Source organism: Stegastes partitus, unplaced genomic scaffold (genome assembly GCF_000690725.1).
Source record: "Stegastes partitus isolate 25-593 unplaced genomic scaffold, Stegastes_partitus-1.0.2 Scaffold1740, whole genome shotgun sequence".
Taxonomy (NCBI): domain Eukaryota; kingdom Metazoa; phylum Chordata; class Actinopteri; family Pomacentridae; genus Stegastes; species Stegastes partitus.
This window is the reverse complement of record NW_007579471.1, coordinates 43,183-58,583: the sequence shown is the minus strand read 5'-3', so window position 1 is coordinate 58,583 and position 15,401 is coordinate 43,183. Positions and strand designations below refer to the sequence as shown.

Sequence of the window (15,401 nt, the reverse complement as noted above, 5' to 3'; positions counted from 1 at the left end):
TGTTGGTCATTCTGTGTCTTTTGTTGGTCATTTTGAGTGTGATTTTGGTCATTTTACATCTTAATTTGTTAATTTTGTATCTTATTTAGGTCATTTTCATCACCTTTTGTTTGTTTTCAATGTCGTTTTATTCATTTTGCATCTTGTTGTGGTCAGCTTGAATGCTGCAGCGAACGTGAGTCATGCTGTTGGAAGGTTTTCTGTATTTCGTAGCAGATCAAAACCAGACTGTTGGCATTTTCCCTTAAAGTCACTCCCAAGTCCCCAACAGTAGGTTTCATAAAAGAAAATTTTTCAATAAAGGAAGCATCTGGGGCTCCTCATGCTGATCTCAGTAAAGTGTTTTTAGATTGTGCAGATCCTGAAGTTAGTTGTCTGTTTATCTACTTCGGCATCACCGCTTGCTGTGCTGCTCTATTAACTCTGTGAACTCTAAACTGTGTTGCTGCCGTCATGCTGCCTCTCTGATTATGATCTTAAAATGAGGACAATGACTCACTGATGGTGTTTATGTGCTGAGTTTACAGCCCAATCAGTGTCTCACTAACGAGGATGTGGAGGCTTTTATTTGAAGTCACCTGAGCAGGCTGCAGGTTGTTTTTTTGGACAGATTATCAGCTCGGTTAGTGATTTGTAACATAATGCAACCCAACGCACATGATTCACCTGAGGATGAATAATTAGTGTGCTCACCTGGAAGCAACAGCTGGTTGGCGTTTAGCTGCTCCGCTGACGTCTGTAAACTCCAGATGATTTTTATTTAAAGTGTCAGCAAATAAAAAATAGATCACACAAGTCAAAATGTAATTAAAACATCCGACGAACGTGCAGAAAATGCAATGCGATCGCTGCAGGCTGCTTCCTCTGCTGCAGAAGCTTGATCCGAGCTTTGCAGGTGGCCACATGTTGGCGCTATTGGGACGATTTTTTAGGATCACTTTATCACAGAGCAACCGTCTGCCAAGTTTTACTTCTGCAGGCTTTTTAGTTTTTGGTGATTTTTTTTGCACCATTTATTAAAATAAAAACAACAAATTCATCTTAACAAATAAACTGTTCACAACATTTTAACCCTCTACACTCTCTTCAGTCTTATTTTTGCTCACTGTGGGTTCATTTCTTTACTGCAGTATAAAGTCCTGCACCACGATGGAAACAGCACAACCGTGGCTAGAAGTACAGAGAACTCAGGAAAGTCTTCTGTGCAGTATGACACAGTCAGAATGACAAATCAGGAAAAATAAAAGAAGTTTATTTTCTTTAATTTTTTTTGCACTACAAAAAATGAAAAAAACCTAAAAACAACACTTTCAATCTTATTCTTAGCATCCACACGTGTTGCCATCAGTGGGAAAACAGTGATGCTTTAAAAATAACTGACAATAATACAAAATAATAAGAAACACTTGGTCATAGAAATTAAAGATAATGTTGCTTTTGTTGGATTTTATGACCGACTACGCAGGTTTGACACGTTGTACTGCAAAAACATCAGTTGATCATCTAATTTAACGGAGTTCTGGAATTTTTAAAGTGATTCTTCAGACATAACTTGGAAAATATATTTTTTAAATATGGGAATATTTTTCATTTTCTGATCACGCTGTTTAGTGTCACGAGTCATTACGGCTCACAGAAGACTCCTACATGCTACACTGGGTCACCACAGTGTTAAACAGTAAGTAAATGGTAAATGTTCTGCACATATGCAGCGCTTTTCTACCTTGGCGGCACTCAAAGCGCTTTACAGTGTTTCTCATTCACCCATTCACACACACATTCACACACCAGTGGCGACAGAGCTGCCGTGCAAGGTGCTGCCTGCCATTGGACGCTCAGTAAGAGTTGCTAGAGCTGGTCTATAGAAGTGAAGTGTGTATTATGTAGGAAGATGGTAAATAACTCCGACTGAACTGTGAGGAAAAAGAAAAGCGACATCGGGATGTTCAAGTATTTGTTTACAGCAGATGAGCTGATCATTACTGTGTCTGTGTGTTGCAGGTGCAGTGGCCGTGTATAAACCCCAAATACAAAGTGAAGAAGAAGAACTACAAGAACTCTGGCATCGTTATTCTGAACCAGTGCAAGGTGACTCATGTTTTCCTCTCTGTTATTTCAGTTCAGGGTTTGAGGTGCTGTTTTCGGCTGCTCGTCTTTTTTTTCTTTCTCCGAGGTTGATGTTGTCGTCTGGCTGACACACCGTTAGAAGCTCCAATTACGCGGCGCTGAGCAGCCCGACTAACCTGACATTTCCCGCCACGCGGTGCTGAACGGCGCTCAGACGGCGAGCGAGGGGAGTCTGGGGAATCCCTCTGCCGAATGAAAGCGGGATAACATTTAGCCTGATGACACTCGACACATGAAGGGTTCCCGCTTCGGAGTGATTTAACAGCCGCTCAGAAGCGCAGAATGAGCTGCAGCACAACACGGAAACAAATTACAGAGCCGCAGCGGAGCGCGCAGCTAATTTACACTTGATGGATGAGCAGCTTGAGTGGAAGCAGGAAGGAAGCCAAATGTTTTCAGAGCAGGAGGAGAGTCGGTAGTGAGGAGACGGAATGAGAGCAGGCTCACCGACCGACTGACCCGGCAGCAGGTCAACGGGTCGTCCATCCTCAGCTGCAGCAGCTCGTTCATGATCATCTACCGGCGCACAGGCTGGACGGGTGTAGTCATGTTTAAGCCTTTTGAATTTTGTTTTAGTCACAAAAAATAAAAACACTGTAGTTTAGTTTTCCACAGAGACATTTTGGTCACATTTGTCGCCAGTTTTTTTAATCTTCTAAACCTTTTGAGAGTGTCTCCATCTTTGTGTAAGGTTGCCATAGTTACAGATGTCATTCTGGTCAATGGCGAGACCAATGGAAAAGGCTTCCTGTCCCTCTATTCTGCTGTGAAACAATAGGTGGACTTTCCCCAGTAAATCCAGTTGTCATTTCAAAATTCGATGGTCATTTTGCATTGCTTTGTGGTTGTTTTTGCTGTCATTTTGCGTCACTTTGTAGTTATTTTGTGTCTCTTTGTGGTTCTTTGGGGTCGTTTTGCACTTATTGTGTAAGTTTTGGATCCCTTTTAAGCAGTTTTGTGTTGTTTCACATCACTGTGTGCCGTGGCGATTCTAGGATTTATTTTTCGGGGGGGCCCATAGGGGGCCAACGCTGTATTTTGGGTATTTAAGGTTGTTTTAAGTCTTTTTTGCATAATTTTCTGGATGTTTTGCACGTCGTTTTGTTAAAGATCGCTCTGGTCTCAGAATGTAATTTAAAGTTTGCCAGATATTTGGTCAGGCAACGGCATCGCAACTAAATCTGGTAGAAATCATAAACACTAGTGCATGGCTGCTGATGTTTGCTGTTCTTCATGTAAAGGACCGATTTAATTACCATTCAGTTTCATCTGGTCACAAAGCAAAGCAGCCAACATGAATTCACACCAAACTCTAGTCAACTCTCCGTCCGTTTTACACAAAAAGCTATTTTATACGTACAAACCACTAAACGGTTTCTGTTGTTTAGTGTTTCCAACAAGCCAAGCACCTTAAATATCAATATTGTTAAATGTTGTTATCGAACGAGGTGAATTGACAATGTGATGCACAAACACACAAGCAGAAGTACGATACTCGTGTCTATCAAGTGTCTGCTGCTGTCCTGCTAATCAGCCGGTCGACAAACAGCGATGAAGCTCCGTTGAAGCTCTGCAGACTAACTCGGTTTGATGTTGCAAACCTCAAACATTTGAATTCGTGGCTGTTTTCTGTCTGCAGATCATCAAGATGCACTCGTTTCTGGATTACATCATGGGAGGCTGTCAGATCCAGTTTACTGTGAGTACACACACACACACACACACACACGTAAATACACACATGCAGACACACACAGTCACACAATCGCAACCTTTACCCAACCTTTACCTGAACCTCAAACAGTCATTTGAAGGTCTGTCCCAAAGTGAGGACACGTCCAAACAGGGGCTGAAACCATAGGTGGTTCTCACAAGCATAGATGAACGTGCACATACACATGCACACACTCAGACACATGCACACACACACACGTGCACACACACACACACACACACAGTCGGGTCACGCTCGGGTCATCGTCCTGCTCCGTGTTGCCGTCTGGGAGGAAAGGCAGCATCCTGCTTCGTGTTCTTGGGGTATCTCTGACGTCGCCATGGAAACAGTAACCAGGGCGACACGTTCAGCAGCCTCCGTGCCCCAGTTAGCTCGCCACGGGACTCTCACTGGGACGTGACCAGTTCAACCAGTGCGACGGAGCGAACAGGAGCTGATTGTGAAACAGGAAGTTGTGATGTTGAACAGAGATTTTTAAACGTGTTGAATTTAGCGAACAAACCTCCGATGTTGTTTTGTCTCCAGCTGCAGTCGATAAAGTTGTTTAGAAAATGTTTCTGAACGTCAAACCGGAACGCTTCCAGGTTGTGTAGCTAAAAGTTACCGTCAACACAAACACAAACAACGCAGCTCAGAGAGTTTTGTTGTCATCTTTGTTGTTGTTGTGTCTCTGTGTGCAGCGTGTTTACATCTTTAGTCACACTCGGATTATTTTCCGACTCTTGTGGCCATTTTAAATTGTTGTGATCGCTTTACATAATTGTGTGTGTCTTTGTGATGATTTTGGATTGTTTTGCATCTCTTTATAATTGTTTTCAGTCATTTTGCATCTTTTTGTTGTTGTTTTTCGTCTGTGTCGTATTTTTTCGTCTCTTTGTGGACATTTTGTGTCCCTCTGTGATTGTTTTGTGTGTCTACGTAGCTGTTTTTTTTAATTTTGTATCTTTTTGTTGTATTTTTTTGTCATCATTTTGTGTCTATGTGGTTGTTTTGTGGTTGTTTGGTCATAATTTTGCGTCTATCTGTGGTTGTTTGTCGTTGCTTTGTTGTAGTTTTTATTTGTTCTGAGTCATTCTGCATCTGTTCGTGGTTGTTTTCAGTCATTTTGTGTCTCTTGTTGTCGTTTTATGTCTCTTTGCCGTCACTCTGTGTCTCTTTATTTGAACTTATTTGGTTTTCAGTCGTTTTCTTTCTCTCTGTGGTCATTTTGTTGTAGTTTGTCTTTGTGGCCATTTTTGGCTCTTTTTAAACTATTAAAGAAAAAGATCAGTCTGGTCTTACAATGAAACTGAAAGTTTACGAGAGAGTCAGTCAGACAAAAAATGCAAAATAATAAATGCTGTAATGCGGTTTCTGTAGCATTTCCACCTTTTCTCCATCCAAAGGACAAAACTCCATTTAAATGTCTGCAAATGTAACATCAGTTTGCACATTGACGAGCGTTTCTCCTCTTAGTTCATATGAATCTACGTCAGACTCCATTTAAATATCAGGCAGATGTTTTCTACATAGAACCCTGAAACTGTTTTTAATGTCAGGGTTTTAGTTTGTTACTGCTTTAAATCATCAAAAACATTAAATTAATAAAATTATTATTCTGTACTATTCTCTTGTTTATAGATTCAGCTCAGAGTGCAGCAGCTAAAGTTCTACATGAGGTTTGTTAGAATGATTATTAATCAGGTTTTAGAGTGTGTCATAGTTTACGTAAACGCCTTCAAGCTACAAACCGTGTGTTCTCAGAGATGTGAGCTTAACTGCTGCTGGTGCGTTTATTCAATATATTGTGAAGCTAAAAGCAGCCAAAAACAGCATTTTGTGTGCTTTCATTGCATATTTACTTCTTGTGAGTATGAATCACAGGATGAGTATCTGGAGACTTGAACGTCCTCCTGCTGTGAACTCATGTAAACATGTAAACAGAGCGACGCATCGCTCTCCTGGAACACTTCAATGTTTTATCGCTTTGTGCATCAGCAAGAAGAAGAAGAAGAGGAAGAAGAGGAAGAGTTCCTCCAGTCAGACGTGTTTCTGAAACGAGCCGCTCAGGACTTGGGTGTGTTTCCTGCAGCTGGGTTTATTCATGTTAGTCACTGTTGAGGTTTTTTCTTCTTGTGTCTAACAACAACAAACGCGATGCTGTGTTACACATTCACAGCCTCCTGGTGTGAACACACGACGTGTGATCGACACATTCTGGTGACAGTTGGCTGAAAACACAAACAGTTCAGTTGGCAAACTGACAAAAATCTGCTCGTCTCCTTTAGACGGAAAATCCAGCGTCGATCACTTTTCTTTGCGTGGACGTTGTGTGTCTCTCTGTGGCCTCCTGTGTCTTTTTGTGGGTGTTTTGTGTCACTTTGTGGTTGCTTTGTGGCTTTTTGTAGTGATGTTGTGTGTCTCTATGGACTTTTATGACGCCTGATGTTTGTTTTGTGTCTCTTTGTGGCCTCCTGTGTCTTTTTGTGGTTGCTTTGTGTCTTCTTGTTGTGATGTTGTGCTTCTCTATGGACGTTTATGACGTCTAATGTTTGTTGTGTGTTTCTTTGTGGATTTTTGTGTCTCCGTGGACATTTTGAATGACGTTGGGGATGTTGTGAGTGACTTTGTGACGGTTTTGTGTCCCTTTGTGAATATGTTGTGTCTCTTTGTGATAGTTTTGTGTCACCTGATGGTTGTTTTGTGTTTCTTTGTGGACGTTTTGTGTCTCTTTGTGCACAATTTGATTTTTTTTTCATCTTTTTTATTCTCATTCTGTTATTTTTGAGTCATTTTTCAAACGCTTTGAGTTGTTTTCCGTCTCTTTGTGATGATCTGATGACTCATTCGTGCTCATAACCATCGTCATTGGTTCAGTAATGATTAAATCTTGTGACTCTTCCTTTTCAGCAGACGAGTGGCTGCAGCTCTGAAATCAGTGGAAACAAAGTGAGCTAAAGATAAGCACAGAACCATCAGAGCTTTTTTAATTTTTAGGTCCAAATAATAAGCAGAAAACGATCATATAATAATATTTTTTCTGGCAGCTTTACGTTTGACTGTTTCACACCTGCAGCAGTAACTTTCTGTCAGTGGGAGACTTCTGGAGTCGTTTTAAATGGCAGCTCACGGTGTCCATCAACCTACATGTTCGTTTGAAGCTGAATGTGCAGGTGCTGCTCTGTGATTGGTTCTCATCTCTGATTGGCTGTTGTCTCTGCAGGTAGCCATCGACTTCACGGCGTCCAACGGAGATCCGCGTAACAGCTGCTCTCTGCATTACATCCACCCCTATCAGCCCAACGAGTACCTGAAGGCGCTGGTGGCGGTGGGAGAGATCTGCCAAGACTACGACAGGTAGCAGCCAATCACACGGCTCCACTCCTTAAAGGGACAGTGCAGGTTAACGAAGCAGCAGCTGGTTTTATTTTCATATATCCCTCTGTGAAGTTGAGGATGGACGACTTCTCTGCCCTCCCTCAGAGACAACTTGTTCTTTTTCTTGATATCTTGTTCTGGATTTTAGAAGCTGCCAGTTTGAATTTTTCCTCCTAATGGCTGAGACACTTTAAAGTCCTTCGGGCTTCGCTTTCTGTCCCACACAGGCTTTTATGATATTGCATTTTTGTAAAAGGTTGTAATTTATTCTGTGTGAGTGCAGAGAAACCCTGAAGTTAAAATGTGTTCAGTGTGAAGGTCTGAGATCTGAGAGCTGCTTTCTTCAGCGCCGCTAAAGATTTAAATGTTTGAAACTAGAAAGAGCTCAGAGAAGCTCTCCCGGACCGAAGGCTGCACAGACCTCCATATTGACCTGTTTTAGATGTGATTCTGGTGTGAGATCTTCATCACAACACACGCTGACAAATTTAATGTTCATTTATGTTACAGTGCTGAAATATTACAGCATCACTCAGGTTTGATGCAAATAGAGAACTTGCAGCTGAACAATGTGGTCAGGACTGTAATGGAAGGTAACTGAGTTCATTTGTGCTGTATTTAAGCACACTTTTTATTTACTTGTAATCAAGTATCTCCATGTTATGTGACTGTCTGCTCTATTTGGAGGCAAATATTGTACTTGTAACCCTTAAACTGCAGCTTCTGGGCATTTACTGCAAACACAACATGGCTGATTTTTGGTCAAATATTGACCACAATGACCAGACATATGTTTGGAGGAGAGAAGGTGAGGCCTGTAACCCACAAGAACACTCTACCTTCCATCAGGCATGGTGATGGTGGTGGTATTATGGTCTTGGGCTGTTTCGCTGCCAGTGACACTGGTGCAAATAGAAAAACGAAGGAGGAGGATTGCCTCCACGTCATCAGGAAAACCTAAAATCATCAGTCAGAAGGTTGTGTCTTGGATGCAAGCATCAAAAGTCACCCAGAAATGACTCAATTAGGCCAGAAATAAGGTTTCAGACTGGTCCTCCCAAGGTTCTGACTTAAACTCCATCAAGAAGCTGTGAAGTGTGACGTAGAAACAAGCCTGTGTCAGAATAAGTTTAGCTGAGCTGCACCAATTCTGTCAAGAGGACGAGTCAAAGATACAATCAGGGACTTTCAGACGGCGACCAAAAGCAAACTGCACCCAGTCACAGCTCACGTGACTGGGTGGAGTTTGTGAATTGTTTGTGTGCTTTTGGACTTTTGCAGAGCTCCTGGTCTTTATGCTAACTAAGCTAGGCTAGGCTGACTGTGAGAACTTCAGCTGCCTGAACATGTAGGACAACAAACCAGCAGCTGTTCTACCTTCTTGTGTTTCATCTTAGACATGTCTCCAACTCAGAGGTTTTATTGTGGGCATGATTTATCCTAAATCCCAAACACTCCTCCCTTCCACTCCTCTGTTCCTCCACATCCGTGAAGCGAGCAGGCGTCACTGCTGCTCAGCCAATCAGAGGTCATTTATTTGCTTTGTGTCGCAGCAGCAGCGGTGGACTGAAGGAGCTCATTAACCCCAATCACTAAATGATTTTTCCCTTTCCTTTCAGTGACAAAATGTTCCCGGCGTTCGGCTTCGGCGCTCGGATCCCTCCTGACTTCAAGGTAATTTAGCCGCTCGGCTCGCCGTCTCTCCCAGCATGCACTCTGTCAGCGTGGGGGGAGGCCTGGGGAGGGTCAGGATCAGTGATTACCTGCCGCCTCCTCGTCCTCGTAGCCCCGGGGTGCTGTCGGTTCCGTTTGACTTCCTCCTTCCTTTCTCGTAGCCGGTGGTCTGACTTTCTGATTGCCTCCATTCAGAGTCCACCGCCTGCAAACGTGGCCTCAGTGTGTGATGGGTTAAAGTTAAAGTGACGTTTAAAACAGATTCTTCATCATCTTTAGCAAAAAAACCCACCAAATTCACTGTGATGTGATCAGAAGCTTGTATTATGTACAAAACATAAAGTAATGAAGCATCTTTAGCTTCATATCTCAGTAATATAATGATATAATATTAATATTTCCCTACATATATGGGATTGAAGAAAGATGAAGGGCAAAAACTAAAACCCTTCCAACATCCAGTCAGGCTGTAACAAATGATTGTCGTTGATTCGTAGGTTTTTGACACTTCAGGTTGGCTTCATTTTTCAGGGCCGGTTGCTACGTCCATCTTTTATACAGTCTATGATACAACCTCAGTATATATGCATGGTTTACTGAAGACAACATATTTCAACTTGAGAACAGTCAGTAGAGTGCAGAGCAAGTAAGACCAGCTTGTTTTCTTTTAGGTGGAAGTGGAAACACAAGAGATGCGATTGCACGCTGCTCGTTGAAAAATACTGAAAAATCACTGGACTGACCGTGTAGTGGTGGAAACAAAGCTCCCCTGTGGGTTCTGTGGGTTGTTGAGTGATTGACAGTAAGTGTGCAGTAGCTTCCAGCGTCGCCTCACCTCTGGGGAGACTGGACTTCTTTGTCCTGGAGGAGCCCGTCAGTCAGATTAGATGTCAGGGAGAAAATGAGAGAGGCTACAAAAAGGGATGAAGATGGATGGAGGTGAAGGAGCTGGAGAGACCTGCTGGTTTCATTGTTGGAGATCTTTCTCTTGTTTGATGCAGAGATCAAACAGACCTCTCGTGTCTCCCCCCCCTCAGGTCTCCCACGACTTTGCGGTGAATTTTAACGAAGAGAACCCCGAGTGTGCAGGTAGGTGCTTTGATTTTCTGCCGTCTTTGAAAGAAAAACGAGGAAGAAAATGACTCAAATATTTGACAGTGAGCCTCAGAAGTCAGAGCGCAGCGGAAAATCTTTGATGTGAGAATTAGTTTGGTGACAATGAGGACGCCGGTCGAAGGCGCTCCATCGATCTGAAGCCTCTGATGACACAGGAGTGACACCGGCTCAGCTGGTTCAGGAGGATTCGTGTCCGGTTGTTTACATTTGAGACTTCCTGACGTGTTGAGTTGATAACGTTTGAGAAGGTGTTGATCATAAAAAGCACGTAGATGCCAGACAAAAGTATAAATAATTTGACAAGCGGCTTGTTTTGAAGGCTTAAAGTGTTTTTTTTCTCTCAGTTTCTAACGTGACTGTTAGTCTGAGTTCTCATCTCATTAAGCAAACACCATTAAAAACATTTATGTTGAACTCAGCGAGGTGTAACTCCGTCTCTCAGAAATCACCTGATCTTACTAACTGGATCTCACTTTTATCAACATAAGGAGGATTTGTTGCTCATTTTTACTGAACAACGAAGCGAACATCTAATCTCACAGTCCAGTATCTCCGTGTTTTGGGATTATTAAACAGTTTTCTGTCGGTGCTTAGTTCAGGAATGTTGGTGGTTTGCTTTATTTCAGAAAAAAAAACACATCTTTCTTTTTATTTGACCTAAACCTCTGCTGTGGCAGTAGTGTGGTGTGTGCGCCCAGCATCTACCCCGACCTCCTCCTGTGGACTCCATGATGCTTTATTTATTCATGAAGCTCATGTTAACACAGAGGCACAGTGATGGACAGGCGTGTAAAAAAGCCGCCTGATGGTTGTCACGCTTCATGTTTTGCATCTTTTTGAATCTCTTTTACTGGTTTTCTGTTTCATTTTGGTCAGTTAAAAAAAAATCTCTTTATTGCATCACTGTGTTGTTTTGCTCTTGTTTTTACTGTTTGGCGTCTCTTTCTAGTTTTATTTTTATTGCAACTTTTCCGTCTGTGGTTGTTTTGCTTCATATTCTGACTGTGTTGCATTTGTTTTTGTCTGTTTTGTGACTTTTCATGGTTGTTATCTGGTGATCTGGTTGTTTTCAGCTCTTTCTTTTTGCCTGTTGTTGTTTATTTGTGTTCTTTGATGGTTTGTGTTTCTCTTTATGGTCATCGCTTTGCTTCCATTTTCCTTTGCTTGGGTTTTTTCATCATTGCTCGCGTTTCTTTTTGTTTGTTTTGCAGCTCCTTTGCAGGCGTTTTTAATTTTGTTGTTGTTGTTGTTGTTTTGCGTGTCTTTGTGGTCGTCCTGCATCACTTCATAGTTGTTGTGTCTCTTTGTCGTCACAGAAACCCAAAACCTCGTCCCAGGTCTAAACAAAAGACAACAAATTAATTGACCCTTCAGCACAAGAAGTAAAACGCAGTTCTGTTCTTTGTCGAGCTTTTTATTTTGTTGAAGATGCAGAGTTTGTCTTTTGTAGAATATGATGTTTTTTTTTTTACAAGCACAAACAGATAAATTATTTTTAAAAATATATAGTCATTTTATAGTTTTCCTTTCTGCTCTGTCACAATGATTCAAATCAGTTATTTTTGTTTTACTGTAACTTAAATCACTTGTGAGCACAGAAGCTTCATGTCCGTCCAGATTTTCAGCATTAAATTCAGATATTAATTGTTCAATATTTTATAAAACTGATATCAGTAATGAAACCTCAGAGTTCCACTTCTGGGGTTTAATTTATAAAAGCCTGTTGGCCTGTTTGAACGTTCACAGCCTCTGGCCAAATGTTCTTCAACCTTAATAATTAATTCAGTCAAAGAGCCTGAAGAGAGAAAATAAAGCTGTTGTTTTTTTAAATGATTTTTTTAACAGCTTCATTCGGCTGAATCTCATTTTCATAACAACACATGAGTACAAATTAAAAAAGCAAAGCAAAACACAGTGCAGCGATCAGAATCAATAAAAGCACTTTAAATGAAATCCCAGTAGAGGCGAGACCTCTGTGTCTCAGTGTTCCTGCCTCCTGCCCGATCGCTGCTTCTGGATTGATCGTATTGATCAGTGCTGATGACCTCCAGGACTCTTTATTCACCTCCAGGACTCTTCTAGTTTTACTCGAGAGTTAAATTTTAAATGCAGAAAGTTAACTTCCAGATGGTAAGTTTGTGTTCTGTAAAACAATGTGAAGCCTCGTTGTGAACATTCACAGCAAAATATAAAGTTCACAGCTGCAGTTCTGCCACAAAACTAAGTTAACTGGAACATGAGCTGTTGACTCAAACTGCATTCTGATTTATTTCATTATTATTAGATCATACTATTATTTATTTAAATTAGTCAAATCAATTAAATTCAGTTTAATTCAAATTACTTGCTTAAAAATTCTTGTTCTTCTTCAAAATGAAAAAGTTATTCTCAGATTCTGAGGTTTCACGTGGATCTTAATGACCCTGTCTTTGAATAGAAACTGCTAAACTAGCTCTGTGAAAATAAAAAAGGCAGCTTTTTTCATGTCTACTAAAGTAATAAAGCTAATAAACTAAACTAATTGGACATGGTAACCAAATCAGTGCTGATGAGTTATTTCTTGCCACAAGGGGGCGCTAATGCTGAGCCAAGTGGACCTACGAGCTAATGTTAAATCCTGCTAACTGGACCAACAAGCTTGTCTTGACTCACCAACTAAACTTAATTCTGAGCTAACTGGTCCCACAAGCTAATGTAAATTATATGATAATTGGACCAATAAGCTAATGTTAGCTGTCAGCTAACTAGACCCACAAACTAACCTTCATTCTAAGCTAACTTGACAGAAGACTTTTAATGAATCAGGGGTGACCATATTTTGATTACTGGAAAACCAGGACTGAGCAATGAGATACTCAAATGATGCTCGAAGTTCACTCAAAGGTGCCTTAAAATTTCAAGACATTAAAAACCAGGACGTTTTTATCACTTTAGAAAAAACAACCAGGATGTCCAGGACAGGACGTGGAAACAGGACGTCCTGGGAAAACACCCGAATACGTCTTAAACATTTGTTATCGTCTGACATTTTGGGAAGGATGTGGTCTGTTTAGCCGAGCTCAGCTTAGCACAAAGACGAAGAAAAAGTGTCAACAGCTGCAAGTCTGTCAATTTTACATGTTTTCTGTGAATATAGATGTCAGAGGAATTTCAAGTGGTCTTAGGAGCAGTTAGCTGTGGAGCCACTGGTGTATTTTTACTCCAGGTTCTTGGGTTTTTCAGTTTTTTGAATGAAAGAAAGACTGTGTTTGGATGAAGGTCTTTCGCCCTGTCAGCTGCTAAAGGTCATTGATCAGCTCAGAGAGACACTTCAACACCCACACTTTTAATTAAGTCTGAGTGTGAAGGAGATTGTGTTCTCAGCAACCTTCAGACACTGACTCACATCAGCGCCGCCGCCGGGCATGCTGGGACGCCTCGACACACCCGAGCAGACGACACTGAACCTGACCGTCGTCTTTCTGTCGTGTGATCCTGCAAAAAACTCAATTTAATAACGTGTCAGACGTCACAGACTGTGGGTAGAGGTTTCACCGAGGAGGACGCTGGTGCTGTTCAGTGTTTACATGAAGGTTATTTATGAAATATAAATATAGGACAATAAATACATGTTATATTTAAGAAAAAGTACATTTATAGCAGGTTTAAATGATCAACAGCAGCACTTATAAACTTCAATTGTAATATACTTGTAGGTCTTCAGGCCTCTGTTCATAAGATTCAGACCTTGTTTCACATAAAAAACAACTCAGCTTTTAGTTCACAATCATCCCACATTTTGTTTCTTGGGGTGACTGGATCCCATATTTTATTCAAACATCCTTGAACCAGTGACTGTCTTGTTTAAATATAATGACTGAACTGTTTGTGCTGTGCTTGTAGTGTTTTTTGGAGAACCTCTCTACCCTCTGTGATTTAAAGGGCTGTTGTTGTGTCCCGTCAGGTATCCAGGGGGTGGTCGAGGCCTACCAGGCCTGTCTACCCAAGCTGCAGCTCTACGGCCCCACCAACATCGCCCCCATCATCCAGAAGGTTGCCAACTCAGCCTCGCAGGAGGTCCACACCAAAGAGGCCATGGTGAGCAGGATTTATTCACAGTTCTTCACTGACATTCATAGTGATGCACTCTGCTGTGGACGTGAGAAGTTGTGTCGAGGATAAAAAAGAAAAAGCTCCACTGAGTGTGACGAGGGTTTGAATCACTGATCGTCAGTTTCACAAAGTTGCAGAAATGTTAGGAAACAGTCAGTTAATCTGATGCCGTAAAGGTCTTCATGTAACGGACAGATGTTGCAACACTTTACTTCTGACTCATAAAACTAGCCGTCGCTCTGCAAACAAAACAACAGACCAGTCTTCTGTTTAGGTGTGTGCAGCCCTTTTATACAGAAATAAGTTATAACTGTGTTTATTTTTTTTTAAATTAAGACTACCAGTATACAGGAAATAACTGCTTAGTCTCAAACGGCATCCCGGCCATCCAGCATCAGCCGACAGTTGCTGAGTAGTTTCATCCGTTACAGAGTCTGTAGATATGAACTGACTCATATTAAAAGTGTCCCTGTGCTGTGCTGCATCCACAAACTGAAGATGCAATAATCCTCAAATGTAAGCTCAGTGTCCTAACAACCCCCAGGGATGGTAATAATTATCTGTTAATCAATTAATCACTATTGATAATTTTGTCAGTTACACATATATTAGGCAGAAGATGACAGGTGTCAGATTAGCTGCAGTGTCTGGTTGCTCCAGCAGGTGGAGCCTCTCACCGTTTCCTGAGGTGGAGTTAAAGGTGTGTTTGCATCAAGCGACTGCACCTCCCTGCTGTCTCACTGCTGCCTGTGGCAGTCATGTTGATGAACTCTGTAGCATCAAGTCATGAAAGCTGTCTGCCAGCTGTTCAGTTTAATTACCCACCTGAGGTTAATGCTAAGCTAATGTGTTCAATGCTAACACAGGCCAGAAGAAACCCTGATAACATTTAGTAACAGCAAGACTCTGATTAAAAACTTCCAACAGCATTAAAGGGATGAAATTCACAGTCAGATATGAAGTTTATTTCATTGCAACAAACTATGACATCAGCTCGTTTGACAGGTTCTCCTGACTCTCTCTCTTCTAGCAATACTTCATCTTGCTGATCCTGACAGACGGCGTCATCACCGACATGGCCGACACGAGGGAGGCCATTGTCCAGGCCTCCCACCTCCCCATGTCCGTCATCATCGTCGGGGTTGGAAACGCTGACTTCAGCGACATGCAGATGCTGGATGGCGACGACGGGATCCTACGATCGCCCAAAGGAGAGCCCGTCCTCCGGGACATCGTCCAGTTCGTTCCCTTCCGCAACTTCAAACATGTGAGTCCTTCAGTCGGGGTGTAAGAGGAGACA

The 15,401-nt window shown here is 41.8% G+C and overlaps 1 protein-coding gene across 1 annotated transcript in view; it reads left to right on the top strand.

Moving 5' to 3' along the window:
- LOC103372348 (copine-4) overlaps positions 1-15,401 on the top strand; it is an 82,699-nt gene that overhangs the window by 57,010 nt on the left and 10,288 nt on the right. Inside the window, exons 8-14 of the mRNA XM_008301968.1 lie at positions 2,002-2,088; positions 3,767-3,826; positions 7,065-7,198; positions 8,839-8,893; positions 9,931-9,982; positions 13,953-14,086; positions 15,132-15,368. Coding sequence (XP_008300190.1) covers positions 2,002-2,088; positions 3,767-3,826; positions 7,065-7,198; positions 8,839-8,893; positions 9,931-9,982; positions 13,953-14,086; positions 15,132-15,368 — 759 coding nt within the window. The remainder of the gene's footprint in view (positions 1-2,001; positions 2,089-3,766; positions 3,827-7,064; positions 7,199-8,838; positions 8,894-9,930; positions 9,983-13,952; positions 14,087-15,131; positions 15,369-15,401) is intronic.